Source organism: Cygnus atratus, chromosome 20 (assembly GCF_013377495.2).
Source record: "Cygnus atratus isolate AKBS03 ecotype Queensland, Australia chromosome 20, CAtr_DNAZoo_HiC_assembly, whole genome shotgun sequence".
Classification (NCBI taxonomy): Eukaryota; Metazoa; Chordata; class Aves; order Anseriformes; family Anatidae; genus Cygnus; species Cygnus atratus.
Window position 1 is genome coordinate 6,467,921 of NC_066381.1, and position 23,763 is coordinate 6,491,683.

Genomic DNA, 23,763 nt, shown 5'->3' on the forward strand with positions numbered 1-23,763 from the left:
ACAGCCAATAGGAACGCTGGGATTGCCGGCGTCATGACGCGCCGGAAGCGGGAGCGCGGCTCGAGAGCGGCGGGAGGATTTGGCGGTGGCGGAGCGCGGCGGGAGCGGCGGCACCATGAGCGTGCGGCTCAGCGAGGGCGCCATCGCGGTGAGCGGCCCCGAGGCGGCCCCGCGCTCCGGGTCCGGGCGGGGGAACGTGTCTGGGCCCGCCTGGGCTCGGTTCGGGTCGCGGCGGGGCGCGAAGGCTGCGCGAGGCCTGGCGAGGAGGGCTCCGGGCCGGGGGCGCGGCCCGGGGAGGGCGGCGGGGACCCGGTGCAGGCCCCGGCCCTGAGGGGAGCGGTGCGGTGCCGTGCTCTGAGGTAGCCCCGGCCGTGAGAGCCTCCGGTGGGCCCGCTGGTGCCAACCTGCCCCTCCCCCCCCCCCACCGGGCCTCCTCCAAGCTCGCGTGGCGGTGGCACCTCGCTGAGTTTCTCTTTTCCTCCTCTCCAGGCCATCATGCAGGGGGAGAACGTCACGAAGCCCGTGCTGCAAGTCATCGTGAGTACTCCCGGCCGCCTCTTGCTGCTGGCGGGTCGGTGGTCAGCTTCAGCGTGGGAGGTGGAGCGGGGCTGTGCTGTAGCCAGGATGCTGTGTGGAGGAGCCCAGCGTGGCTGACGTGCCCTCGATGTTATCTAGAGTAATAGGTTTTGTGTGGTTTGAGCTGTGCAGTTGATAGCTGCGTTCAAAGTAGGCAAGTTCACTTTGCTTATTAATCATAGAAGGGACCTTAAAGACTACCTAACTCCAACCCCCTGCTACGGGCAGGATGCCACCCCCTAGATCAGGTTGTCAACGCCCCATCCAGCCTGGCCTTGGACACCTCCAGGGATGAGACATCCACGTCTTCCCTGGGCAACCTGTGCCAGTGCCTCAGCACCCTTACAGCAAAGAATTTCCTCCTAATGTCTAGAAGGTGTCGATTCGTGTTTTTGAAGGGCTTCTGAGGAAATGAGGAGGAAGTAACAATCTGGTGTTTTCCCTATAGAATACACGGGCCATTGCTACAGGAAATGGGCCTCCACGTTACCGAGTGTTGATGAGCGATGGGGTTAACACGCTGTCCTGTAAGTATAAAAGCTGCAGTGAGATTTTTGCAAGTGGGGCAATACTGATGGTGCTGAAGTTCAGGTTTAACGTCACATTGCATAGTGATGAAAGAAGTATTGGATGAGAATGTGGCGTAAGTGGGGACCGCAGACTCTGAGGTGTGCAGCTGCATTTTAACGCTCAGACAAATTCCTTCTCTGGAACTTTCTTTGTGAGGCTGAAGCAATTAACTTGCTGTAGGGTACAATGAAAATACAGACATCTGTGTAAGTTTTTGTAATGCAGGTTTTTAAAGTAAATTGTCTTAGTCTTTTTCTGATTTCTTTAATATATGGTCATTTTAGAGGTCTTTTCCAACCTAAATGATTCTACCCTTCTATTGTTGCACTCTGAAGTTTGGGGAATAAATACAATTAAGTCTATGTTCAGTGTTGGCGACTTGTTAGTTGTTACACTGTTTTCTATGTGCTAGTTAACTGAGCAAGTTGTAGGTCTAATGTAATGCTAGTAGGCTGGCTGGAAAAGTGTCCAGTTGTGGCAGACCCTCTTAAGGCTGACATGAGTTAATTGTTTCAGCATATTTCTCTTATTTTTGCAGCCTTCATGTTGGCAACGCAGCTGAACTCTCTCGTGGAAGAGGAACGCTTATCAGCCCAGTGTATTTGCCAGGTTAACAGATTCATTGTCAACAGCTTGAAAGATGGAAGGTACATACGTTTCTTCAAGTATGGTTCTACAGAAGGACAGCTGTGCTAGCAGGTGCTCTGTCCTGGGTGACTAAGCAAAGACCAAATCCTTTTGATTAGGATTATCTGAAAATAATAAGACTTTAGGGTGCAGGAGGGAAAATTCACAGCACAGGCACTTAGAGAATGTGACTGCAGCAGGTGCACGTGTGCCTAGCATAGTGACTTAGTAATTGAAGACTTCCAGTTGGAATACTCTTAAATCATACAGTTTCTTTTCAATTCACTTAAAACTACCTGATGTGGTAAAGAAACAGTGAAGATTGCATGTCACTTAGGTGTTGTAAAATCTTTGGTCTGTTATGAGACTTTAAGAGAAGCAAGTTAGGCACAGTAAAATGAGAAGTGATCTGATGGAAGTGATCATCTAAAAGCTCTGTCTGTCTGGGAGAACATGATAGGAGGTTCTGCATCTGTTTTTATTCCACAGTTTTCTGGAGGGAACATAACTTCTTTTGAGGCAGGAAACGGATTCTCTTGTGAAATCTGGCATGGTTTCGATACTCTTAAAACACTGTTCCAAGCCATTTTTGTGTGCCCATGCAGCCTGCCATCGGCTGTCCTTGGTGAAACGTGGTACTTTTTCAAGCCTACTTGTACATCATGAGAGGGTTAAGCTGACAGTGGAGAGCTTTTGTTTTCCACATCCCTTGTAAGAAGAATCAGCCCCTAATGGTTGCTTCTGGTATCTGCAAAAAAAATACTGTCTGATAGACTTGCAGAGAGCGAAAGTCTTTTATAATTGTCTATTTTGTGTTTGCAGGAGAGTGGTTATCTTGATGGACTTAGATGTTCTGAAAACTGCTGATATGGTTGGTGGTAATATTGGCAATCCAGTGCCGTACAACGAAGGTGAGTATCCTCTGTGAACAATAGCTCATCTGAACGCACTATCTGTTATGATAGTTTTTCAGCTGTCTTTCTTTCTTTGCCTTTAAAAAGAAGCAGTCGAGCATGTTCAACTTTCTTATGCCTCCAGCACTAATGTCTGTATCTCGAAAATCCTTTCTGTTTGTGTAACACAAAGTAGGGTTTGTTCATATTTTCATAAACTCTGCACCTTGTCTCTAGCTTCAATCTCTGAATGGCATTGAGAAGTATCTATACTCTGTGATAGCATTGTCAGGTTTTTATTATATGTTAGTGGTCTTTATGTAGAGTTTCAGTAAGCATGTGAAAGCTGTTCAATATCTCTTTGTGATGAGTAACCAAGTAAGTTAGGTTTTCTTCTGTCTGGGAAGAAAATGTCAGGAGGAAGATGTAATAATGATCTATAAAACTGTAAGATGGCACGGAGTGGATGAATAAAGAATGACAAATTTCTTTTTCTCTTCTGCATTCACTTGATGCTCTTTAGTTCTCATATTATCAGGTAGTGGTTTTAAAACAAAGGCTGTACTACACCCCCAAACAGTGTATAGTTAAATTATGGAACATGTTGCTGCATGAGTTAGGTGCCAAAAATTGGCACAGGTTCAAAAAGCAATTAGATATAAAAAAAAAAAATCCATTAAAGGCTGTTAAACATAAAAATACATCCTCTGTGTGAATGTTAGGTTCAGGAAGCACTAAAACTTATATTGCTCGAAGTAGCTAGATGAGATACTGTTAGGAAAACATGGCCAGCATACAGACTTCCCTAAGCATCTGGTCCTACGCTGCCATCTGAAAAATGATGGTGCTTTGGGTGGCCATTAAGCTGACCTCCTGTGAATCTTTTGCTTTCCATTGCTGAAGTAACTGCATTCTTCATTTTCATGTGCTGACTTTACAGTTGTCAGGCAAACATTTTTCAGATTAGTATAATTTTTTCCCCCTGAGATGTTCAAAAGTATGTTCAGTTCATGTCCTTCTCTTTCTTAAAAAGAAGGAGGATAATAAACACTCGAAGAAAATATTTGAACATCTCCAACGTTGACGTACATACAGATAAGGGCTGACATTTAATAGCAAATAGCTTTTTTCAGTGGATTTTTTTCATTTGTCTTTTTTCTGCTGGAATTGAATTAATTTATCGCTAAGAACTAGTGGCAACAACTTTCTGTAAGATATTTTGGACAAATGGTGGTAGGTACGCTGCCGTTCTGGTTAAAGATCTACTTTACTAACTGAAGCTGAAATTAGCTTTTGTTGCAAAGATGTCTTTCTTCATCAACTGTTCTTTTTCCTGGGGAATTAGAGGTGCGTTTGTTAAATGAGCCTAAAGAATCCTTTGTTCCTTTGATAGTTACTTAGCTGATTGCTGTTTAAAAAATGTGTTGACATCTCAGATTTTATGGTTTAATCCCACAGTTGCTGTAGAGACCAGGATTTTCAGAACACCTATTGAGCAGACTGTGTTTCGTCTCTTTCTCCCATTTCTCTTGCTTGTGTGATAATACAAGAGCATGTTTCTTGTGAACTGTACGGTGTTCTTCTCTTGTCCTACCGTTGCTTAGAAACAACTGGAAATCTTCCCTCTTAGAGAACTGAGTTGAAAATACACCCTTAAGAGTATAAATTTTGGTAAAATTAAAATGATTTTGATCGAAGTTGTGTTCATTTGAACTTAAAAAAAAAAAAGTACTCAGCAATGAAGTTTTCAAATCTAAAAGCTTTTGGGGATGGAAGTGTTATGGGTCTGTGGTCACAGAAAGCGGTCTTGCACTAGATAGTTAAAAGATGCCAAAATTGATGCAATGTATATTTTATTTTAACACATTCTGCAAAATTCATGCTTTTTTTTTTTGACATTAAATAAGGCTTCAGTTATGGAAGATGGTGATAGTTTAGATCAGGTATGCTTAACCTATCCTTTATGCTCTGCAAGGCTGTCTCATTTGTCATGAAAGCCTTTGTAAAATGACAAAGGTATATTTGAAGTTGCAGCTTCTTTAAGCTTTTGTGTGTGTATCAAGAGACGATACTTTTGATGAATGCTCAGCTAATGCAGAATGAGTATGTAAGAGCACTTTTTTTTTCCATTAAAAAAAAAAAGTTTTTAGTCCTACTTTTCATCTTTCTTTAAATGCGCATCTCAAATTGCTAGACCTAGGATCAAATGCTATTCTTTCGTACCACAGTAGGACCCAGAGAGTGAGAAGATGCCTTTTGCCACTTTACGCTTGAGCAGTAGGTGGTTAATCTCCCTAACAAGGAAGCTGGAGATGCAATCTCTGTAATACACACCATAAAAACTTTTCAGGCGGCGTTTCATAATAGTATTATAGAAAATTAAGATTGAGCAGTTTAGTTCTTTGTAGAAAGCTATATGGTAATGTTATTACTGTCATTAATCTCATTGAAATTACTCTGATGTTGGACTTCATTCTTACTGTAACAATTACTTGCTACTTATGTTTAATTTCTGTCATTAATCTTTCAGTGTTGAAACGCTTGTATACTTATACATTTCCTTGAACTCCTCTTCCTGCTCTTCCCACCATCGCCTTTTGGGGTGCATTTTTTTCAAAGTGTGTTTCCCTCCTCTTCCTCCCCTGTGCTGCTGCTCGGTTCTGGAACGGGCCTTCTGTCAATATGGTCCTATAGCAAGACCTCTGAGTAACAAATTGTTGGAACCATAAGACTACTGCTGTACTGCTCTCGCATTAGATTGGGCTAAGTTTAGCTTAGGTTTGACAAACCCGATATACGTAGCAGAAATGTGATCAGGTATTTTAAGTGTGGGTGTTCGGTTTGGTGTTTTTTGTTGTTTTGATTTTTTCAGCTTCTGCTAATAAAAATTAACAGCAAAAAACAAGCAGAGGAATTGATTTTTCTGAGCAACCTAAGTGATCCGTAGGCCACCAGCCACTACAAGTCATAGTTTAGGAGTCCCTCGACTCCACAAGCAAGAAAATTGGAGAGATTTTCTCTTTTTGTATGTTTGAACACGTGCACAGATGTATTGTTATATTCTTAATGTGCTGAGAAGCGCCAGGCTTTGGGTAAGCAATCATTAAAGCATGATTTTGTGTTTCATAATATACCAGTACACTAATAGTGTGTTTTTAAAATTTATTTTATCTTTTGTATTAAAACATTTTTTCCCTAGGACTATTTGAAACAGAAGTAAAAGGAAGCCTCTTGCTGTTTCATATGCACGTTCCTGTTCTTCTTGCAAATTCTTTCCCTACCCAGGCGTATTTTCTCTTAAGTGGTTTGTTTGTGTGTTTTTTTTTTTCTTCCTCCCCTCTCATACAAAACAAATTTGGGGTGAAGCACTGACTGGATCCTCTGAGTAAGTGAGGCAGCTGAACGAGGGTGAAATTCGGTTTCTCCATCTAGCGGATTCTGCAGTAAGTGCACTTTGCTGTTTGACGTCACTCAGTTGCTAGGGTGACTCCTGTCACCGTTTCACCACTGTGGCTACTGCGACAAGTGAGAGGAACGGACTGGTTTTGTGCAGAGACCTTGTTTTGGGTATTTTCTTAAATATTTTTTTTGGATTAAAGATACCTAGAAGGTTACCTCTGTAGGCTACGCAACATCAGGGTCTCCTTGTGTTGATTCCGCTCCTTTACCGTGCTTCTGTGCTGTCCTTTCTTGCCATTCTGGTCTGGGACTCTCTGCTTCTGTTCCTTGTGATGATTATGGGCTCAGTCTCACCTTCTTTTCCACTTTCCCTGTCTGTCTTGCTGTTCACACCCCAAATCAGGAGGGACTTTGCCTGCTCAGGCCTAAGACTTCCTGCAAACTGGTGGCTTAAGGAGTTAGTTGGGTCCAAAGAGACAAAAATGTTGGGTATTTACTAATCTGGAAGCAAAATATTATAGGAAAGTAATTATTTCTGTAAAGTCATGCAAAATTTTGACCTATGGATTAGTCTTCTAATGTACTGTTTTTCTATATATGTCACTCTCCTCTTTCTTGTAATTTATCATTGGTGTAATGCAAGTAAAAGCCCTGGAATCTACAAACACGTACAATATGTGCTTACTGTGGCATGTCATATCCCAAGAAAGGACTGGTGAATGTGGAAATGATGATCCCATCACCTCCACGTTAAATTTCTTCATATTTTGGAAATAAAATGTAGCAGGTGTTTTCTTTGTCTTGCGTTAACTGCAGGTTTGACTTCATCCAGTGTTTTCTTGGTCCTCTCCACGTTTTAAGAAGGAATTCTACAATTTTTTATCTTGGCTGTTAGGTAGTAGCAGAAACTACCTGTCAGAGCAATAGAAGCGTATAAAAACTGAGAAGTTGTCAAGATTACTTCAGTGCTGTCCTTTTAAATAACTGTCAACCCTGAATCCTTCTCAAGTAGAAAGCAGTTGCTTGAGGAAAGAGATCTGACTGGGATTCCTCCATGTAAATATCGTTCAACAGATAGTTTGCTACTGCTGTGCCTTATAACACCTGAATTTTAGCATGTGTTCTGTGTTTAAAATTTTGGTTTCATACAAAACTTATTTCTTCTTAAAAATGCTTAAGGGTAGTTTTAATTACTGTGCTCCCTGCTGTACTAAATGACCTCTTTCCATTTAATTACCAGGGCAGGGGCAGCAGCGTTCTTCAGCTCCAGCTGCAAATGCAGCACCCAACAAACCACAGCAACAAAATGGCAGTGTGTCAGTAGCAGGTAAGAATAATCCTGGGCAGGAATTCTGGTTTCTGTTTGTGCACTACAAAACCACAGCTTAAACTTAAAAAAGACCCTTTCTATAATAGTGTTGTACAAGAAATTACATTAGACTAACCTGTAGCTTGAAAAGGTGAATTATCTCAAGAGCCTACTGTACACTTGAATTAAGAAAATCTGTCCCGTTTCCTCCTCTTATCCAAGAAAGGAGGGGGGATGTAACAAAAAAGGAGGAAAAAAGAGGGAAGCAACTTTGACAAAGCAGTGTAAACTGAACATCTAGTCTGAGGCAATTTTGTATTCTTGAAGTGGTGCTCTCTGGACACCCAAGTAGGCTACAGTGTGGAGCTGACTAAAAGTTGTGTTATCAGTGCTGAGCTATTGAGGCCAAACAGTTTAGGTGGTGCAGGACTGAAATTAATTTGATAGTACATCTATAAATACAATGTTTTGATCAAGATTTTAAATAGCAAGATGCTGAAAAAGGCAGTTGATATAAATGTCAGCCTGTAGACTTATTTTTGAAACGAAGTTGTCAAAGTCCTAGCTCTTGGTACTGCTTTAACTTGCCTGTATTCTTTATGCAGGTGTTTAAGTATTTTGTTTTTTTGAAATATTAAATTTTAACACTTGCTTACTCCAGCAGCAAACAAGTTTTTCCTTCCTGTATTTCAAGCTGGTGATGAAAGCTCTACATTGATACATTAACAAGATTCTGTTTAGAATTGGCAGTATTGCCTTACAACAGGAGACAGTTTGGTTGTAGGGGTACAATATCTTAGTTGTTCCCCTGAGTGGTGTAGATCCAAACCTGCATGTCCTGCATTGTAGAAAATATACTGCAAACTAGTTGTTTTCCACTTAGACTGTGTTTAACAGACTCAGGACACTTCTCCCTTTCCATTTCCACTCTAAAAGTCTGAGTGTGTCTTTTCTGTGGCAGTTTGCAGCCTAAAAAATACTTGTGACCAGGAGAAGTGATTCAACAAACTTCATGGTGCTATAAGGGCACCACAGAGCTCTTAAATGAGTTGGTGTTAACCTGCCTTTTGTCTACATGGCTGAAATTCTGCATGCTTGTTTTTTTTTAATTCGTTTTCTTTTCTGAAAGGGCCTCCTGCTCCAAAGTACCACGCTCCCTCAAACCAGTTCAGTAAAGCGAGTGCTCCCAGCGCAATGAAGACACCAGGGGGATCTCAGGCTAAAGTAGTGCCGATTGCCAGCTTGAATCCATACCAATCTAAGTGAGTTTTAATGGTCTGCCAGGTATTAATCAATGTCACAGGCATGAAGGAACAACTTCTTTTTGCTTTATCATCCTTACAGAGATGTATGAATCTCTGTTAAATCATTCTTCATTAAGTTTTGACTTTATCAGTTAACTTGGGGAGGAGTGCAGGAAGGGCGGGGGAACGAAACAAAGAACCACACAGCACAGGAACAGCTGTACAGTTTTTTGGTCATTTTTTTATTTCATCGACACTGACAATGTGAGATTTGCCTTTCCATTGTCTTGGTGAAGTTACCCTGCTGAGCTTGATAGGTTTTTAATATTTTAGTCGAAAATCTATTGACTTCTCTTTTTTCCTAAAGTGACCTTCTTTTTGATAAGTTAATGGCAAAACAGCTCAGTAAGCTATTCACTTCAGCTACTGTTCTGTTGAGTAGCATGAGGATGTAATTATTTTGTGAATGACATTTTAAAGTTATGCAAACTGATTTGATTACCTAAGTTAAATGCAAATCCTATAATTGGGCTCTTGAGTTCCAACGTGGCTATTCAGAACAGGCAAACTGCTCTATGAGAAATGTACCCTAAAAAGTAAAAGATTTGAGGCCTGCTTCTGTGCAGAAGGATTGTTTGCTGCTGTATCGTACTAGATTTTTTATGCTTGGCTTTGTTGTTGCTTTCTATACAACTTTCTGCCTTTAATGGTCGAGGCCATTAAAATAGAAAGCAGCAGAAAGGCAGGTAGAGTTGCTGAGGTGCAGTGGAAAAATTCTGGCTTTTAAATAGTGACATTCCAGTTCCTAGGGTTGGTAAATTCAATCTCTTCTAAAAATGAAGAAAAAAAAATATAAAAGAGGACGTAGAACTTTTTTTTTCTTGCACAATTTCAGGTGGACCATTTGCGCTCGTGTTACCCAAAAAGGCCAGATCCGCACGTGGAGCAACTCCCGTGGGGAAGGAAAGCTCTTTTCTATAGAGCTAGTTGATGAAAGTGTAAGTGTTATATGTTGAGAAAAAGATAATGTATGCCAGATGCTGATGAACCCTTTATAAAGACAGAATAGAGGAAATAAAGTGTATTACAGAAAATGTTTTTTTATGACGGCTGAAGTTCATATTCCTATATTCATTAACTTGAGCATCAGTGATCCAGTTCTTATCCAGAATGAAGTCTTAAATGTATGGCATTACTGATTATTTTTCATCAAAGTCTATACTGTGTGACTCAATCTCTGCAGCCTCAAAATACGGTTGTTTAGGGAAACTGACAACCTAATACTTAGGTTTATCATGCTTTCCTTTGGATTGAGAATGAGATCTCATCTTTGCTTAGTTACATGTTACAAAACAAGGAGTGAGAGGAGCATTGCCTCCAAGTTATAAGCTTTCATTTTCGTGAGGAAATCAGAGTATAAATTATTGTAATACTAGGAAATTTCATCTGTGGCTTGTTTGGGGAATGGTATCTGGTTAATCTAACTAAACTCGCAGTTTATCAAACCTCTTATCAAATTACAGCCTTCTGTCTTGAAAACAAGATTCTGCAAGATTATATTTAGTATAAAATGTGAGGTTAATAATGTAACGTCTTGTCACCAGCCATTTGTTTTCTCTGCATACTGTTAGTACTCTTTTTTTTTTTGTTTTTAAATTTATCTATTGAGTTTATAATTGCAATTAATTGTAACTTAAGGACTTGACATCAGGTATGAGTAGGAAGTACCACAATATATCTGTGGGCTAACTTGTCGAGCTAGGTGATCTATTTGAATTTTTTCTTTCCTTGAATGGCAGTTAATGCCAGTTTTAGGAGTACCTGTGCAAAGGTGTGCATACGATGGCAATTCTTTTGCATTTTGTTCTGGAGCTCCAGAGATGCGAATGAGACTTGAATATGAGATGTGATGGTCAGGTGTAGAATATGCTGTTCTAGCTAGAACTACAAATCTGAGGAGAATGGTGTTTTTTTCTCAAATGCCTGGAGCTAGCCTGGCAACCCACACTGTCTGTAGAACTGATGCCACTTAACAATGTGAAGGCTTTATTTCTTTACTTATTAATTTTCATGCTGAATTTCAGTTCTTACCAACTCTCCTGTTTTTCTCCAGGGTGAGATTAGAGCTACTGCGTTCAATGATCAAGCAGACAAGTTCTTTCCTCTCATTGAACTGAACAAGGTACAGTAGTATTGTGCTTTCATGGACTGACGTGAGCTAGAAAAGAGGAGCTTCAGCATAGCAAGGATTTTTAAAGGTGAACACAATCCATTTTCTCTGTCTGACTTCCGATAATATCCTCTGTTTCATTGCTTTCTCCTCTAGGTATATTATTTTACCAAAGGCAATTTGAAGACTGCTAACAAGCAATATACAGCTGTTAAGAATGACTATGAGATTACATTCACTAATGAGACTTCAGTTTTGCCCTGTGATGATGCCCAGCATCTTCCATCTGTTCAGTTTGAGTTTGTATCCATCTCTGAGTTGGAGAACACACCCAAAGACTCAATTGTCGGTCAGTCTAAGTAGCGAAATGGCAAGCCATAAGGCTTTGAAATTTTATTTTTGTCGTGAATGCTGGGGGAGGCAGTGAGCAATACAATGCTTTGACTGTTTTGATCTCTTGGGTGAAGTTAGCCAGTGGTGGTTGCCATTAAAAATGCCTCGGGTAATTATACTGTTAAGCAGTCTTTATCCTATTCTGCTAACAGTGTGTAATGATTTCTCTGCAAACTTGTGCTTCAAACTAAAGGCAGTAAACAATACTTGTTTATTGTAGTATGATTGTTGTTTTCCACAGAAAAGGGTTGAAGGAAAAATGTCCTTGCTCAGCACGTGTGCGTTTCATACCTTCCATGGTCTTGCTTGCTTTCACTATCTAATTATCCCTGTAGTGATTTTGGCATAATTCAGTGCATCCGAGTCCAAGTTGCATGACTGTTTTGGCTTGCTTTGTGAAGTATTGGAGGTTTGTTTTTCTGTAATTTGTTGGGCAGAGTACTCCGGAAAAATCAGAGGCTTGGGTGGGGGCGAGGGTTCTCAGGTTTCACAGGCACAAGATGCATGTGATTCAGAGGCATTCGGCTAGGAATTTTAAAGGTAGATCTGTCATGTTCAAAAAGGAATAATGTCAGGGAGTTCAAAGGGCATGGCATTAGCTCTTACTGCCCAAACATGCGACTTCCCAAGACTTGCTGGATGTTTTGTGTTGGAAGAGGCCACTAGAGGTCATCTGGTCCAACCCCCAAAACTTACTCAAGTTGCAGCTTATGGCCTAGGGGGCTGCAGCGAGGGCACTAGCTGGTCGCTTGCTTGTGGCTGTCATTTTGAAATCCCTCGCTTGAGTGACTTCTTAACCAGCAAGGATCAGGAGCTGAAGTCCTTTGGCAGAGTGTGATGGAAAGAGATTTCTAATGTGGTGAGGCTTGAATTTATGAATATCTTAATGAATTTGTCAACAAAATTAAAGCACTGAATAATTTTGTAGTAGAGCATTCCTGCCATAATACACTTAATTTCCGTATCAGATTTGATTTGAATAGGGAGCTAGGATATTACAAGGTAAAAATCTGTCACTAGGAATGAATTCTTCTCTTGCGGTCTTGTATTCCCCAATTGTGACCCTTGAGCATCTCTAACTAAATTGTAACTCTTTTTCAGATGTAATTGGAATCTGTAAGAGCTATGAAGATGTCACTAAAATTACAGTGAAAGCTAGCAATAGGGAGGTATCAAAGAGGAATGTGCATCTGATGGATACATCAGGGAAACTGGTGACAGCTACGCTATGGGGAAATGAGGTATGTGCTCTCTTACCTGTTCTTAAGCAAACGTTCCTTTGTGTAGGGTGAAATGCACGCTGTTGTCATCTGAGATGGGCATAGCACTGAGACAGAGTCCTGGGTGTTTGAGGATCGGGGCAGAAAGAAGGTGAAAGACTGTCTGGTTTCATTCAGGTGTGATGTTCTTAACCTTTTTCTGACAAACTGCTGACATGATCTGACTAATGTGTTCTGAACAACTGCAGACATTATGTCTCAAGCCCAAAGACTGTAGATAACAGGCTTCTGGTTTAGAAAAGAATGAGAGTTGTAGTTTGATTATCAGAAAGCCTGATGGCTACGGCTGTCTCGTTTGAGATGAATTTTATTCTTAGGGTGGGATACTTGTTACCTTGCATAAATTGCTGCTTAACTAGGGGGTTGAAAGGCTGTATCTCAGACTAAGAGTTTAAAATGTCAGAGTTTTGGAATTGAAAGATTGTGTGGTTGTAGTAAACTGCTCCTTTACCACGGGAAAACAAAGTCATTTGTCAAAAGGATAGCGTAGATTCTTAGGGATTTATATTCTGGTCTATAAAACGGGAGTGATCCTGCCAGCTTGGTGGCGATGCTTTATGGCTAAATGATCAAGTAGGTGGCTAAACGTTAACCCTCTGCCGATGCAAATGAAGTCAACTGAAGTTCAGTATCACAAAGTTTTGAGGTTGAACCAGCTTGTTACAGGAGAGGTTACTAGAGATGAATTTCTTGTGTAACTCTGAAGAGATCAGCGAGATCTGCATTTTACAAAGTTAAATCTTTTCATTTGTAGAGATAACAACAAGCATTGAGGGGAAGTGACTTACAGCCTGCAGCTGGTGCACTTAGGGTTAGAATCCATATCTGCCCAATAACAGTCATTGCCCTAACTGCCAAGCTGTTGTGTGTTCTTTTTGTATCCCATGGATACAGTGAATGCTTCTGCTAACTCTAGCTCATTTGTGGTCTTTAAGCACATGATCCTCTCCTTGCTCGTTAAGTGGTGTGGGGTCCTGAAAATCTATACCTTTCAAAGTCTCTCCAGTGCCAAGAGGTTCTTTGTTAGTGTCAGACTTTACTCGGATAACAAACTGATGGCAACTGGACAGCATTAAAGCAGCTTTATGAGATTAAAAACAGAAAATGGAAAGTTGAGAAAAAGTGTTTGGTCAGTATACCTATGATTCTACTTCTTACGCTGTAGTAGAAGAGACGTGATTGGCTCAGTTAAGCCCAGTGAGTTGTTCGATGTCCCAAAGAGTGGGATCTAACCAAATAACCTCTGTTTGGAGAAACCTCCATTCCCATAACCCATCTCTGTTTTTAAAATCCTTGCGTAAAGCTCCTAAAGGAGACCAATCCATTTTCTCCAAACAGCTTCAGCATGAATATAGAGTTTCTCCAGTTACCCAAGAAATGGAGTATTAGGATTGTTAGCTGCCTTTTCATAAATTTCTAGTGATATTTTTTGAAAACCATACCTCCCAAATATGGTAAGATAGTTTGATTCAGATCTTGTCTTTTGTCATGATCCATGAATTATGACCAGAAGTTCAGTATCTCTATTGTAGTGTGCTTACTCTTTCTTTTTTTTTTCCTGCACACGCAGGCTGAGACGTTTGATGGTTCTAGACAACCTGTGGTAGCCATCAGAGGAGCCCGAGTCTCTGATTTTGGTGGTAGAAGCCTTTCTGTCCTGTCGTCGAGTACAGTTGTCGTCAACCCTGATACCCCAGAGGCTTTTAAGCTTCGAGGATGGTATGACTGTGTTTGCGTTGATTCATTTCAGCCTGCTGTGAAGTATTCATTTTATTGTCTATATCTGAGCAGCCTGTAAAGTACTGAGGAAGGGGAGCAGACAGTATGGGTTCCATAGGAGTAGTGCATGCTGACCCAAAGCCTTGCAAGGCAGCATGAAATCAGACTTTGACCAACTCTACTTTGAGTGACTAGCTGAGAGAACAGTATTTATTTATTTATTTATTTATTTATTTATTTATAGTAGGGTTTTTCCACTATATGGAATCTGATGCATGCTCTGTTAGTGTGTACTGGAGGAACTGTTGACTTCTTACAGTGTCTCTTCCTTATCAGATGTTTTTCAGATAGCAAAATAGTTTCAGATAGTTTTGCTGTTGTCAGGAAAACAAAATGATTTCTTAGTGCTTCATTACTGCTTCTGGTGTAGGTAGTTGCTAAATTGTCCGCTGTAGCTACTAGCACAGTGAGACGTGGTGTATGTGCTAATGGGGGGAAGTCCCTACAGCATCGGGTTTTGTGAATCCTGGGTTCACGTTCTGGCTAAATCCTTCAAACACGGATAAAACATTTGTGTTGGCATTCTCCATTTGTCAGATTGAGCAGTGCTTCAGTACTTCAGAGGGTTGTTGAAGATGAAATTGATTGTGGGTCTTAGCTATTGCTGTCATATTTTAATTATGCTCAGTTTCTGAGTCCTTTTGGTGTGTTTCTTAAATCACAAAAAACGCCTGAATGGGATGATAGTACAATCTTTTTCTGAAAAGGAGTGCTTTCTTACTTTAACACAGGAGGCATAATTTGTTCAATGCTATTTGCTTTTTCTTTTGAAGCTGCTGCAAAGATAATGGTACCGTGTAATTTAATTTTAATTATGGAAGTATCTTGATGCCCTTAAATCTTGTTATCTGCCTGCCTTTAAGAAGCGTGCAGTGCGTGGTTTGACCACTAGCTGGCAAACAAATTGCAGTTGTATAGAACAAAGCTGTCCTCCTTTTGTGGGTTTATAAAATACTGTGCTAATTAAGTCAGAGTATTAACTTATTCTGAAATGCTATTTTTGTTTGCAATATACACAAATTACTGTAATTGTTTCCTTTGCAATCATTGATTTTTTACAAAAGAAAAAAAAATCCCTCACGTATTAAGTACATGAAACTAAACGTAAGCTTTTGATAAGTCTGCATGGTCTGCTACCCAAAAATAGAAGCGCATCTTTGTGGTTCCAGGTTTGACTCCGAGGGGCAGCTTCTGGAATGCTCCTCGATCTCTGATGTAAGAGGTGGATCAGCATCTGGGGTGAACACCAACTGGAAAACTTTGTTTGAAGCCAAAGCTGAGAACTTGGGACAAGGAGATAAGGTAGAGCGTGGCAGCTGAATACAAGCGTTGTGTATTGGAGAGGGGGATAACAAAAAGCTTATTGGAACTGTCACGTTGTTGAGCAATACGTGCTTACTCTGTAACTGTTTTTTAAGAGCAGAATCCAAGTTCATTGCTGATGTTGCAACATGATCCTTTGTTTGCAAGAGAATTCTAAGCCTTGCGTAAATAGTAAAAAATAGTCTACCCCAAAGATGTTTGCATCTTTGCAAACATATATAAATAGCACGAAGTATTACGGGAGGAACAGGTGCATTAAGAGGAAGTGGTTTTCAAGGGTGCACACTTGTTCAATAGAAAAGCTAGGAATAAGACCCACGGCTCTGGCATTCCAGTTCAGTAGCCTCTCTAGGCTTAAACTGCTCCTTGACTTGTTTAAAAACATTTTTGTTTTTCAAACTTAAGTGCTAAGCCATTCAGGATGCAGAAGAACTTTTATCTAAGGACAAAACTTTACCTGTAATTCAGCTGTTTTCTGTGACATTTCTTGCACATGCTTCTTAATCAACCTCTGTTGATCTGTTGAAAGACTTGACTGTGGTCTTAAACCATTAGGATGATTATTTTACCGTGGCGAGTGGGTATTTTTGTTCTGTGGGCTATAGTTTAATCAAACGCTTATCTGTAACGCTACACAGTAGGCTTTCTGGTTTTTGTACTGACTCCCAAAAGAAGCATAGGAAAGTGCAGAATCTTAATCCTGTGAAAAAGTAGAGATTTGAACGGACACAATGGAAAAGCAAATATGCTTTATCTGAAGAAAACCTAGCAATCAGAGTTTCCCGCAATGGAAACACAAAATAATCTTGCTGTAGAGACTTTGTTTAACATAATGGAAGCCTGGAAATGATTGCAACAGAGGGGTTGATTTACAGTTTCCCAATAATCCATAGCTGTTAAGCTTTCTAATCTTAAATATCCAAGTATGGGTGCCTTGCTTTGTAGTTAATTCAGAATTGGAAAACATTTGAGTGTTTTGAGGCTAATGTTGCACACTCACTCTCCTAGGCGGATTATTTTAGCTGTGTGGGCACAGTAGTACATCTGCGCAAAGAGAACTGTATGTACCAGGCCTGTCCCTCTCAGGATTGCAATAAGAAAGTGATAGACCAACAGAATGGACTGTATCGTTGTGAAAAGTGTGATCGTGAATTCCCCAATTTCAAGTACCGCATGATGCTTCTGGTAAGTACGTGGACTAGAGGAGACCAGTGCTTCTCGTTGACTGCTTTCCCCGGACAGTCCAAGTTGAAATGTTTTGAGAGAACGGGGTCTTAGAGTGCTGTTTGTCTGTCTATAAAGTGCCTATGGATTAGAGGATATTTAAGTGGCTTGTATGCTGTACCTAGGTGAGGAATGTTTCATTGAGCTGATTAGCAGTTTGTTTTCCTAGTGCTCCAATTAAAAGCTTTTCTCTTTGCCAAAAAGTTGATGCTAGCTGAGTTGATTCTGGTTTCCAAGTGTACTATGCAGTGCAGAGTACAGATGGCCTACGCCTCTTCAGTAGTGAAGATAAACTGAAGTAAAATGGCATTTCTGGAGAGCAGTAATTGCACTTTTACAGCTGCTACCTATATTTAGTACATTTTTTTGTAGGTATTGTTCTGTCTCATGCTTTAATGGAGCAGGCTTCAGAGAGCTGTCTGAGGATTATTGTGATGCCCGCTTATCCCATAAGCGTTGAACCTTTTTCTGTTTTACATTATAAATTAGAGTTGTAGCTGCTTCTTAGAAACGCTGTGCCAGGTGGGCACGCAGAGAAAGGGGAACTATCCCTGCAATCTCACTAAAACATACACTGCTTCTGAATAATTTCTAGCAGATAACTTCTAGGAACACACGCACTACTTAACATAGCAGAGCCCTTCTCAGAGAATATAAAGGCAATACTAAGGTTACAATCGTGGCCTTCGGAAGAGTTTCTCCTGTTTTCACATTCCAAATCGTCAAAGCAGCCTCATATACGAGGCTAGTGCTTGATCTGTTTACTGCTCTGTCTTGTCCTTGAACGTTTTGGTAGTTGTCTCATAGCACGGCACATGTATTTATGTGCAGGTTCTCATGTCTGTACTAAGTAAATGCAGGCTGCAGTCTTGCTGGTGTCATCCTTGGCTGCTGCCGTTCTGGGCTACCTGCTCTTGTTCACAGCCCATCAGTGACAGAGGAAAGGAACTGAATATACATCATTGTGTCACAGGAAAAGACCAACAAGATCATAATAGTAAACAATGTGCTATCGATATTAACTTACTTTAAATGACTGTGACGTTCTATGGAGCTCTTTTAAAAAGTAAAATAATATGTCATTGTCTTCAACCTGGGTTATGGAAAGTACTGATGGTGCATAAGGCTTTTTAACTGTGAAATAAATCTCTCTCATACTGTTGTACTTAAATATTAGGCAACTGGAGGATATTATTTTTGTTTGCTTAATTTGTTTGTTTTTGTTGATTTAGGTGACCATTGCAGACTGTCTAGAGTATCAGTGGGTGACTTGCTTCCAAGACACAGCAGAATTCATTCTTGGGCAAAGTGCTGCTTTCCTGGGAGAACTGAAGGAAAAGGTCAGTCAGCTAGCTTATTAAGTCTTCAGTAAATGTCTCGAAGTTGATCTGTATTTTATACATCTCGTTGTTGGGCGGCCCTCAAATTTCCTGCTTTTTCTTATCTTACTGGTAAGGAAATATTCTTGTGACATTGACTTAAAAGGAAACTTGGAGAAAGATGCAACATGCCTGCAGAATGAGTGCTGATCCAGCAGAGAGTGTGGTTTCATCCCTATGTGCGCACATAGAGCACTCCTAAGTCAAGAGATACAGCAAGGGCATTGGATTATGTTCACGTAGTTTCAGCAGAAATTAAAAGTATTATTAAAACAAATTTGAAAGGCCTATGTGAAAGAAAAGGATATTCTATTTCATCTGACAAGAACATGATCTTCCCAGTCTCTGAGCTGATGGGCCAACTCAGGGGTCTGGTGGCCAGAGATTTCCTCCAGATGTTGGGCTTCAGAATCTTTTGCAAGTTCACAAGTCATTGCTTCGCCGTAGTCTGAAGTTCTTGGCAGGGACTTTACTCTTCTCAGGATTATTTTCCATGGGCCATCTGCCTGGAGAACAGAGATTTGCCTGGTTTTCCCCATAGTTTGCTCCCCCAGTCAGTCTGTCTACCTCTGAGCTCTTTTGACTCTTAAACTGAAGATCAGCCTGTCCTTATCACCTGGACCTTGAGGGACAGCTGGCTGCTTGTCAGCCCTCAAGGTTGTAGTGCTATTGACAGCTTTAACACATTGACTACAGTTGAAAGGACAGGCTGTTTTATCATTGTACCTAGATTGGAAGGATATGTGAAAAACTGTTTTAGCCATGAATACTAACAGCGTTATTTCTCATGTGTTCCAAAAAATTGTTTACAAAACCAAAAAGTTCCAGAACGCTTTGTATGTATCTTTGTAAGTAGGCAGGAAGCTTGTTTGAACTGTGTGTTTGCCCTTTTCTGAAGGCTCTTTTTTTCACCAAGTATTACCAGAAACTTTGTGGGCAATACAAAAACTATGACTTTTAAAATAGGTCATTTGCAGAGATGCTTAAGTAATCTTTCTTTGGCAGATTAGAACAGTTTTTAAGGTGGCTGTAAGCCCTTAAACACTAACAGACAGTATTTTCTTCCCTCTGTCTCTGTGCTTCTCTGCTGCATTTTCCTTTCTTCCTACCAAAATAATCTCTTCTTGCTTTTAGTTGTCTACTATATAAAATCTGTGTGGTTTTATTTCGTAATGATGTGGAAAACAGATTAAGTTCTTGAATTGTGTATGAACGCTGCTGTGCTTCCAGGCTAAGGCTATAGCATGATTGATATTAGGGCTCCATAGATATTCCAGATGTTGGTTAACCTATTGCTTGGCTGTGGGAGGAAATGAGCCAGAAAGGATTCTTGAGGCTGTAATCCTGATTGTCCTGAGACACTGTTGTAGCCCTCATCCATTTCTGCGCAGTGGGGCTAGTTTTCCTGTAATTTACGTACAGGAATGGTGTTTGGAAATTTCCTGCACTTTTATTCTGTAAGGTAAGTGGCACAAAGCTTGCGGTTCTTAGATGCTAAAACTTCTGTGGTATCCTGAAGGCTGGACACCTCTGCTCTGTAGGCAGATGTATTGCTATGGCATTCTAATTAATGTGCCTACACTTCTGAATTTCCATTTTCAGACATTCTTAACTTGTCAATATTTTCTTAGTTCAGTCATGCTTAATCTCTGCTAGAGTTCAAACAAAACTTCTTAGTCACTTCTAATGCTGAAGAGAGTGGGGAAGGAGAGACAGCAGATCCTATGTAACAATACAAACATGTACTGTCTTTTGAAGAGCTGTCTAATGGAAATGGCCGGCGATAGAAAATGGAGCATAATATGGAATGAGCCCTTGAGCAGGAATGCTTTGTGTTCCAGGAGAAATTGGTTTTGATTTGACACTTTTATGAGCTTTAAAAACGGTACTCGATGCATTTTCAGTAAGCTTATCTTAGTGTTTTTTCTCTGAAGACCTCATCCAGTGCCCTGTGAAGTTGGTGGAAGTCAACTGCTTACAGGGTGTATTGAGTCCACGTACAGCCATGTCGTGCTAAGCATAGATGTGCGTGCAAGGTCTTTCATCTCTTTCTCTGCCGTACTTGTTATGAAAGGAGGTAATGCAGGGTAGCAGTGACTGGTGTGCTAACAGCGTTTTCCGCTCACTAATGGTCCGTGTAGTTTGTGGCAGAGGTGGAAACAGGAGCCAAACACTTCATAAAGCGAGCTTTCTCATCCTCTAATCCATATGATGGTCACAAGAAAGGGTTTTCAATATTCAGGAAGCATATGCCAAAATGTTGCAGTCTGCTGCTGGCTACCCATGTTCTCCTTCATTTGTTGTACCTTCCTAAACCTTAGAAGAATCTCCCCGTAGGGTAGAAGAGTGCCGCACGCTTTAAAACCAGCAGTTTTCATACTTGGAATGTGAGTGAAACTGAGGTGGGTTCAGTTCTGGATCAGATGCTCTGTCTCCTCCTGGACTGACTGATCAAGTCAAGTGCATTTGGTAGAGAGATGCGATGGTAATTGCATGTCTGTATCACCATGGGGCAGCAGGATTTTGGTGGAATGTCAGCAAAGATTTTATAATGCGTTTTTACAAAAATAAACTTTTTCCATGGTCTTCACAACTTGTCTAATTCTTTTCTACTGTTTTGACAAATTGTCTGTAATAAATGATGATTATGTTTAGTATTCATATGGTAATTAGAAGTAGCTTATGCTGTGAATGTGACATGGTCTTCTAGTGGTTATAAAAGCACTTTCAAAACATGCATCCACTTTTTATGGAGCATCCTCTTAAATAGGTCTGTCAGGATGTGAAGGATACATACAACCTTGATGTATAAGCGGAGGAGCTGAATGCCTAATAAGACAATTAATAGGCAAGTAGTTAACTCTGTCAGTGTCTGATTGTTGCAGAACATCAGAAATAGCCAGTTAAGCTGCATGAGAGAATCTTATGCAGATTTATAATGTTTTCATTCGGTATGTCTGGCTGCGGGCTCACTGCAGCTATACATTGTTTTGTTCAGGTTGCTAAAAAGATTTTTCACTCTGAACTACGTTTTCTCTCAAAAACTTTAAGCTATTGTTTTGGCATCTAAAATTTGATGGAAAATTCAGGTCTGCATGCATGATCCAGTTAGTTCCAATGTTTTGCCAACATCAGCAAAAGATGAACTGTTCTGAAAATTCCTGGTACTACCAGAAGCTTGGGTGACTGCAGCTGATGTCTGTCTTTTGTCCTTCTCACAGAATGAGCAGGCATTTGAAGAAGTCTTCCAAAATGCCAACTTCAACACGTATGAGTTCAGGATCAGAGTAAAACTGGAGACTTACAATGTAAGTATCCTCCAAAATGCAAATAACGTAGCATATAGCTTTTACAGTTTGACTTCTCTCCGTAAGAGATGGCTTCATCCTCTTATGTTTGTGTGGAGAAGTTTCCTAACGTACTTGCTCACAGCAAATACTGGCAGCCTTGGTCACTGAAGGAGGGGACTGCCTTTAAAGCTGCTCCCTCTCAGGTTCCTCAAGTCTGGCTTGTTCCAAATGGAAAGAGTGTAGCTTCTCTGGGAATCAAGTTTGCTCGCCAAGCTGACCCTGGTACCAAGAACAGTGAGGGCAGAAGGAGGTTAGAACTGAGCATTCTTTTGCTGAGCACTCTTTGCATGCCATTTTTCTCTTTCACAGGATGAATCCCGTATTAAGGCTACAGCAGTGGATGTCAAACCCGTAAACTACAGAGAATACAGCAAGAGGTTGATCGCAAACATCAGGAGAAATGCTCAGCTGGGATGAGAAGGCTGCTGCTAATTCATCAAAGCTAAAACTTGCAGGAAAAACTCGAAGAGAGGATGTTACACTGACTTTTTCCTTACCCCATGTATTACAATTTGGCATTAGTTATACCATGCATGGTAGTCCAGCGTAGCGGGCTAAGTGATTTAATTCATTTCTCTGAAGATACGCCACTGGTGACTGAGAGTGCACTGGAACGGCCATGATGCTGTAGACCGTTGTGGTCTATTAAACTGTGACAGTGCTAAAGAGGATTCTCTAGACAGATTGTCAGTATCTTTAGACAAAGCATTCAGAATGTCTGAAGTAACTTTGCTTTCTCTCTGTACGTAAAGCTGAATTATATAACCACTGCGTCGTCTTTGCAAGGAAGTAGTGACAACCGTGGCGCTTGGACTTGTTCAGCAAAGGGTAGGAGGAAGAGCATCATATAGCTTTCAGACGTGGACGAAGGCGAACAGGTCTATTAGCGCAAGTTAGTTCTTTTCTGTAGAATTCAAAGGCTTCCTTTTTCCACAGGTGCCATGCAGTTGTTAATGCTTGGAATGGCAATATGGTAGAATTATTAATCAAAGACATATCTCTTATATCTGAAGAATATCCTTCCTTCAGGGTTTAATAGACTGAGTCAGATGGGTCTGATATTAATCAAAATTGTCTCTTCTGAGGAAGGCAGATAAGCATTGACTCTCCATCCCCCAGGGAAATCTAGGCAACTACAAAGCATTGCTTTACTTTTCACTTCAATTAATACTATAGGTTTTTGACTGATTTTAGCGCACTTTTCCTGCCCGTATGTATTTTGTATGTCTGTATGTTCACTTTCTTTGGTTTTATTTGTAATGATGTTAATCAGAAAAAAGGTCTTTCAAGGGGGGAGCTTTGTTTGAATAAACACTGTTTAATTCCTGTATAGTGAATTTTGCTTTCTTTGAACACCAAAGACTTCTCATTACTGGAAAGCAATTAATTAGCTTTCATAATAAGCATTCACTTGGGGGAGATGTTACCTTATTACAAACTCTAAGGTTAGAGTGAAGAATGGAGACTTCTTTGCCTGATGTTAACAGCATGGAAATGCAGTGATATTTTCACCATTTCTGTGCCTGAGAATGCTGATGAGCTGGCACTTCTGGGATTTTTATTGACGTTTACACAGCAGTCTAAAACTAACCAGGCTTTGAGATTTGTTCAGACATAGAGCTAGTACAGAAAACAGTAATTATGCTACTGGGCTTTTCAGTCAGCAGAGCATGCTAGCTCTGTGTGCTCCTAATCACATTAATTATGTGTTCCCTGGCTGCAGCTCACAGCTTGGCATTTGCTGCACAGCTCCAAGCATCCAGGCAATACTGCAGTGGGTCTCTGGTAGCAAACCTGAAATTTTATTTATTTATTTTGCACTGTAGAGCACTGTTTCTTCACGTATTCATGTGGTGCCCTGGTTTCCTGTTTGTCATCTTTAAGTCTTTATGTTTAGGAACTGTAAATGCCACTTCCATTGATGGACATGAAGGACATTATCCTGGGCCCATTAATTGCACAAACAGCCCCTTCTTTTTTGGATCCTGAGGATCATGACTGGGTTCTTCTGCTGATGCCTTGAATTTTTTATTGAAGTATTTGTTCCCTCTGACCTTGCTTATAAAGCATTGACTAGAAAATTACAGTCTTCAGCACGGTTCCGGACTGACAAATGGTAGGTTAGCGGTGATAATCTATCTTTCCACTCTGCTAACCAGTCTTCTAGTTCTGCTCCTCCCTTCCTGTCCCCCCTTTCCCAGCTGAGGGGACAGAGCAAAATGCTCCTCGAGGCTATTTCGAAGTCTC

General features: G+C 40.6%; 1 protein-coding gene across 1 annotated transcript; it reads left to right on the forward strand.

Annotated features, from left to right (window-relative positions):
• The first annotated feature begins 4 nt into the window (after positions 1-4).
• Positions 5-22,846, forward strand: RPA1 (replication protein A1). The gene is made up of 17 exons (XM_035572144.2): positions 5-148; positions 490-537; positions 1,025-1,103; positions 1,685-1,793; positions 2,596-2,684; positions 7,306-7,392; positions 8,504-8,636; positions 9,514-9,616; positions 10,732-10,800; positions 10,945-11,137; positions 12,283-12,422; positions 14,032-14,180; positions 15,410-15,542; positions 16,572-16,748; positions 18,020-18,127; positions 21,388-21,474; positions 21,826-22,846. The coding sequence occupies exons 1-17, from the start codon at positions 116-118 to the stop codon at positions 21,931-21,933; spliced, it is 1,845 nt and encodes a 614-aa protein (XP_035428037.1). The 5' UTR covers positions 5-115; the 3' UTR covers positions 21,934-22,846.
• Positions 22,847-23,763: the final 917 nt, after the last annotated feature.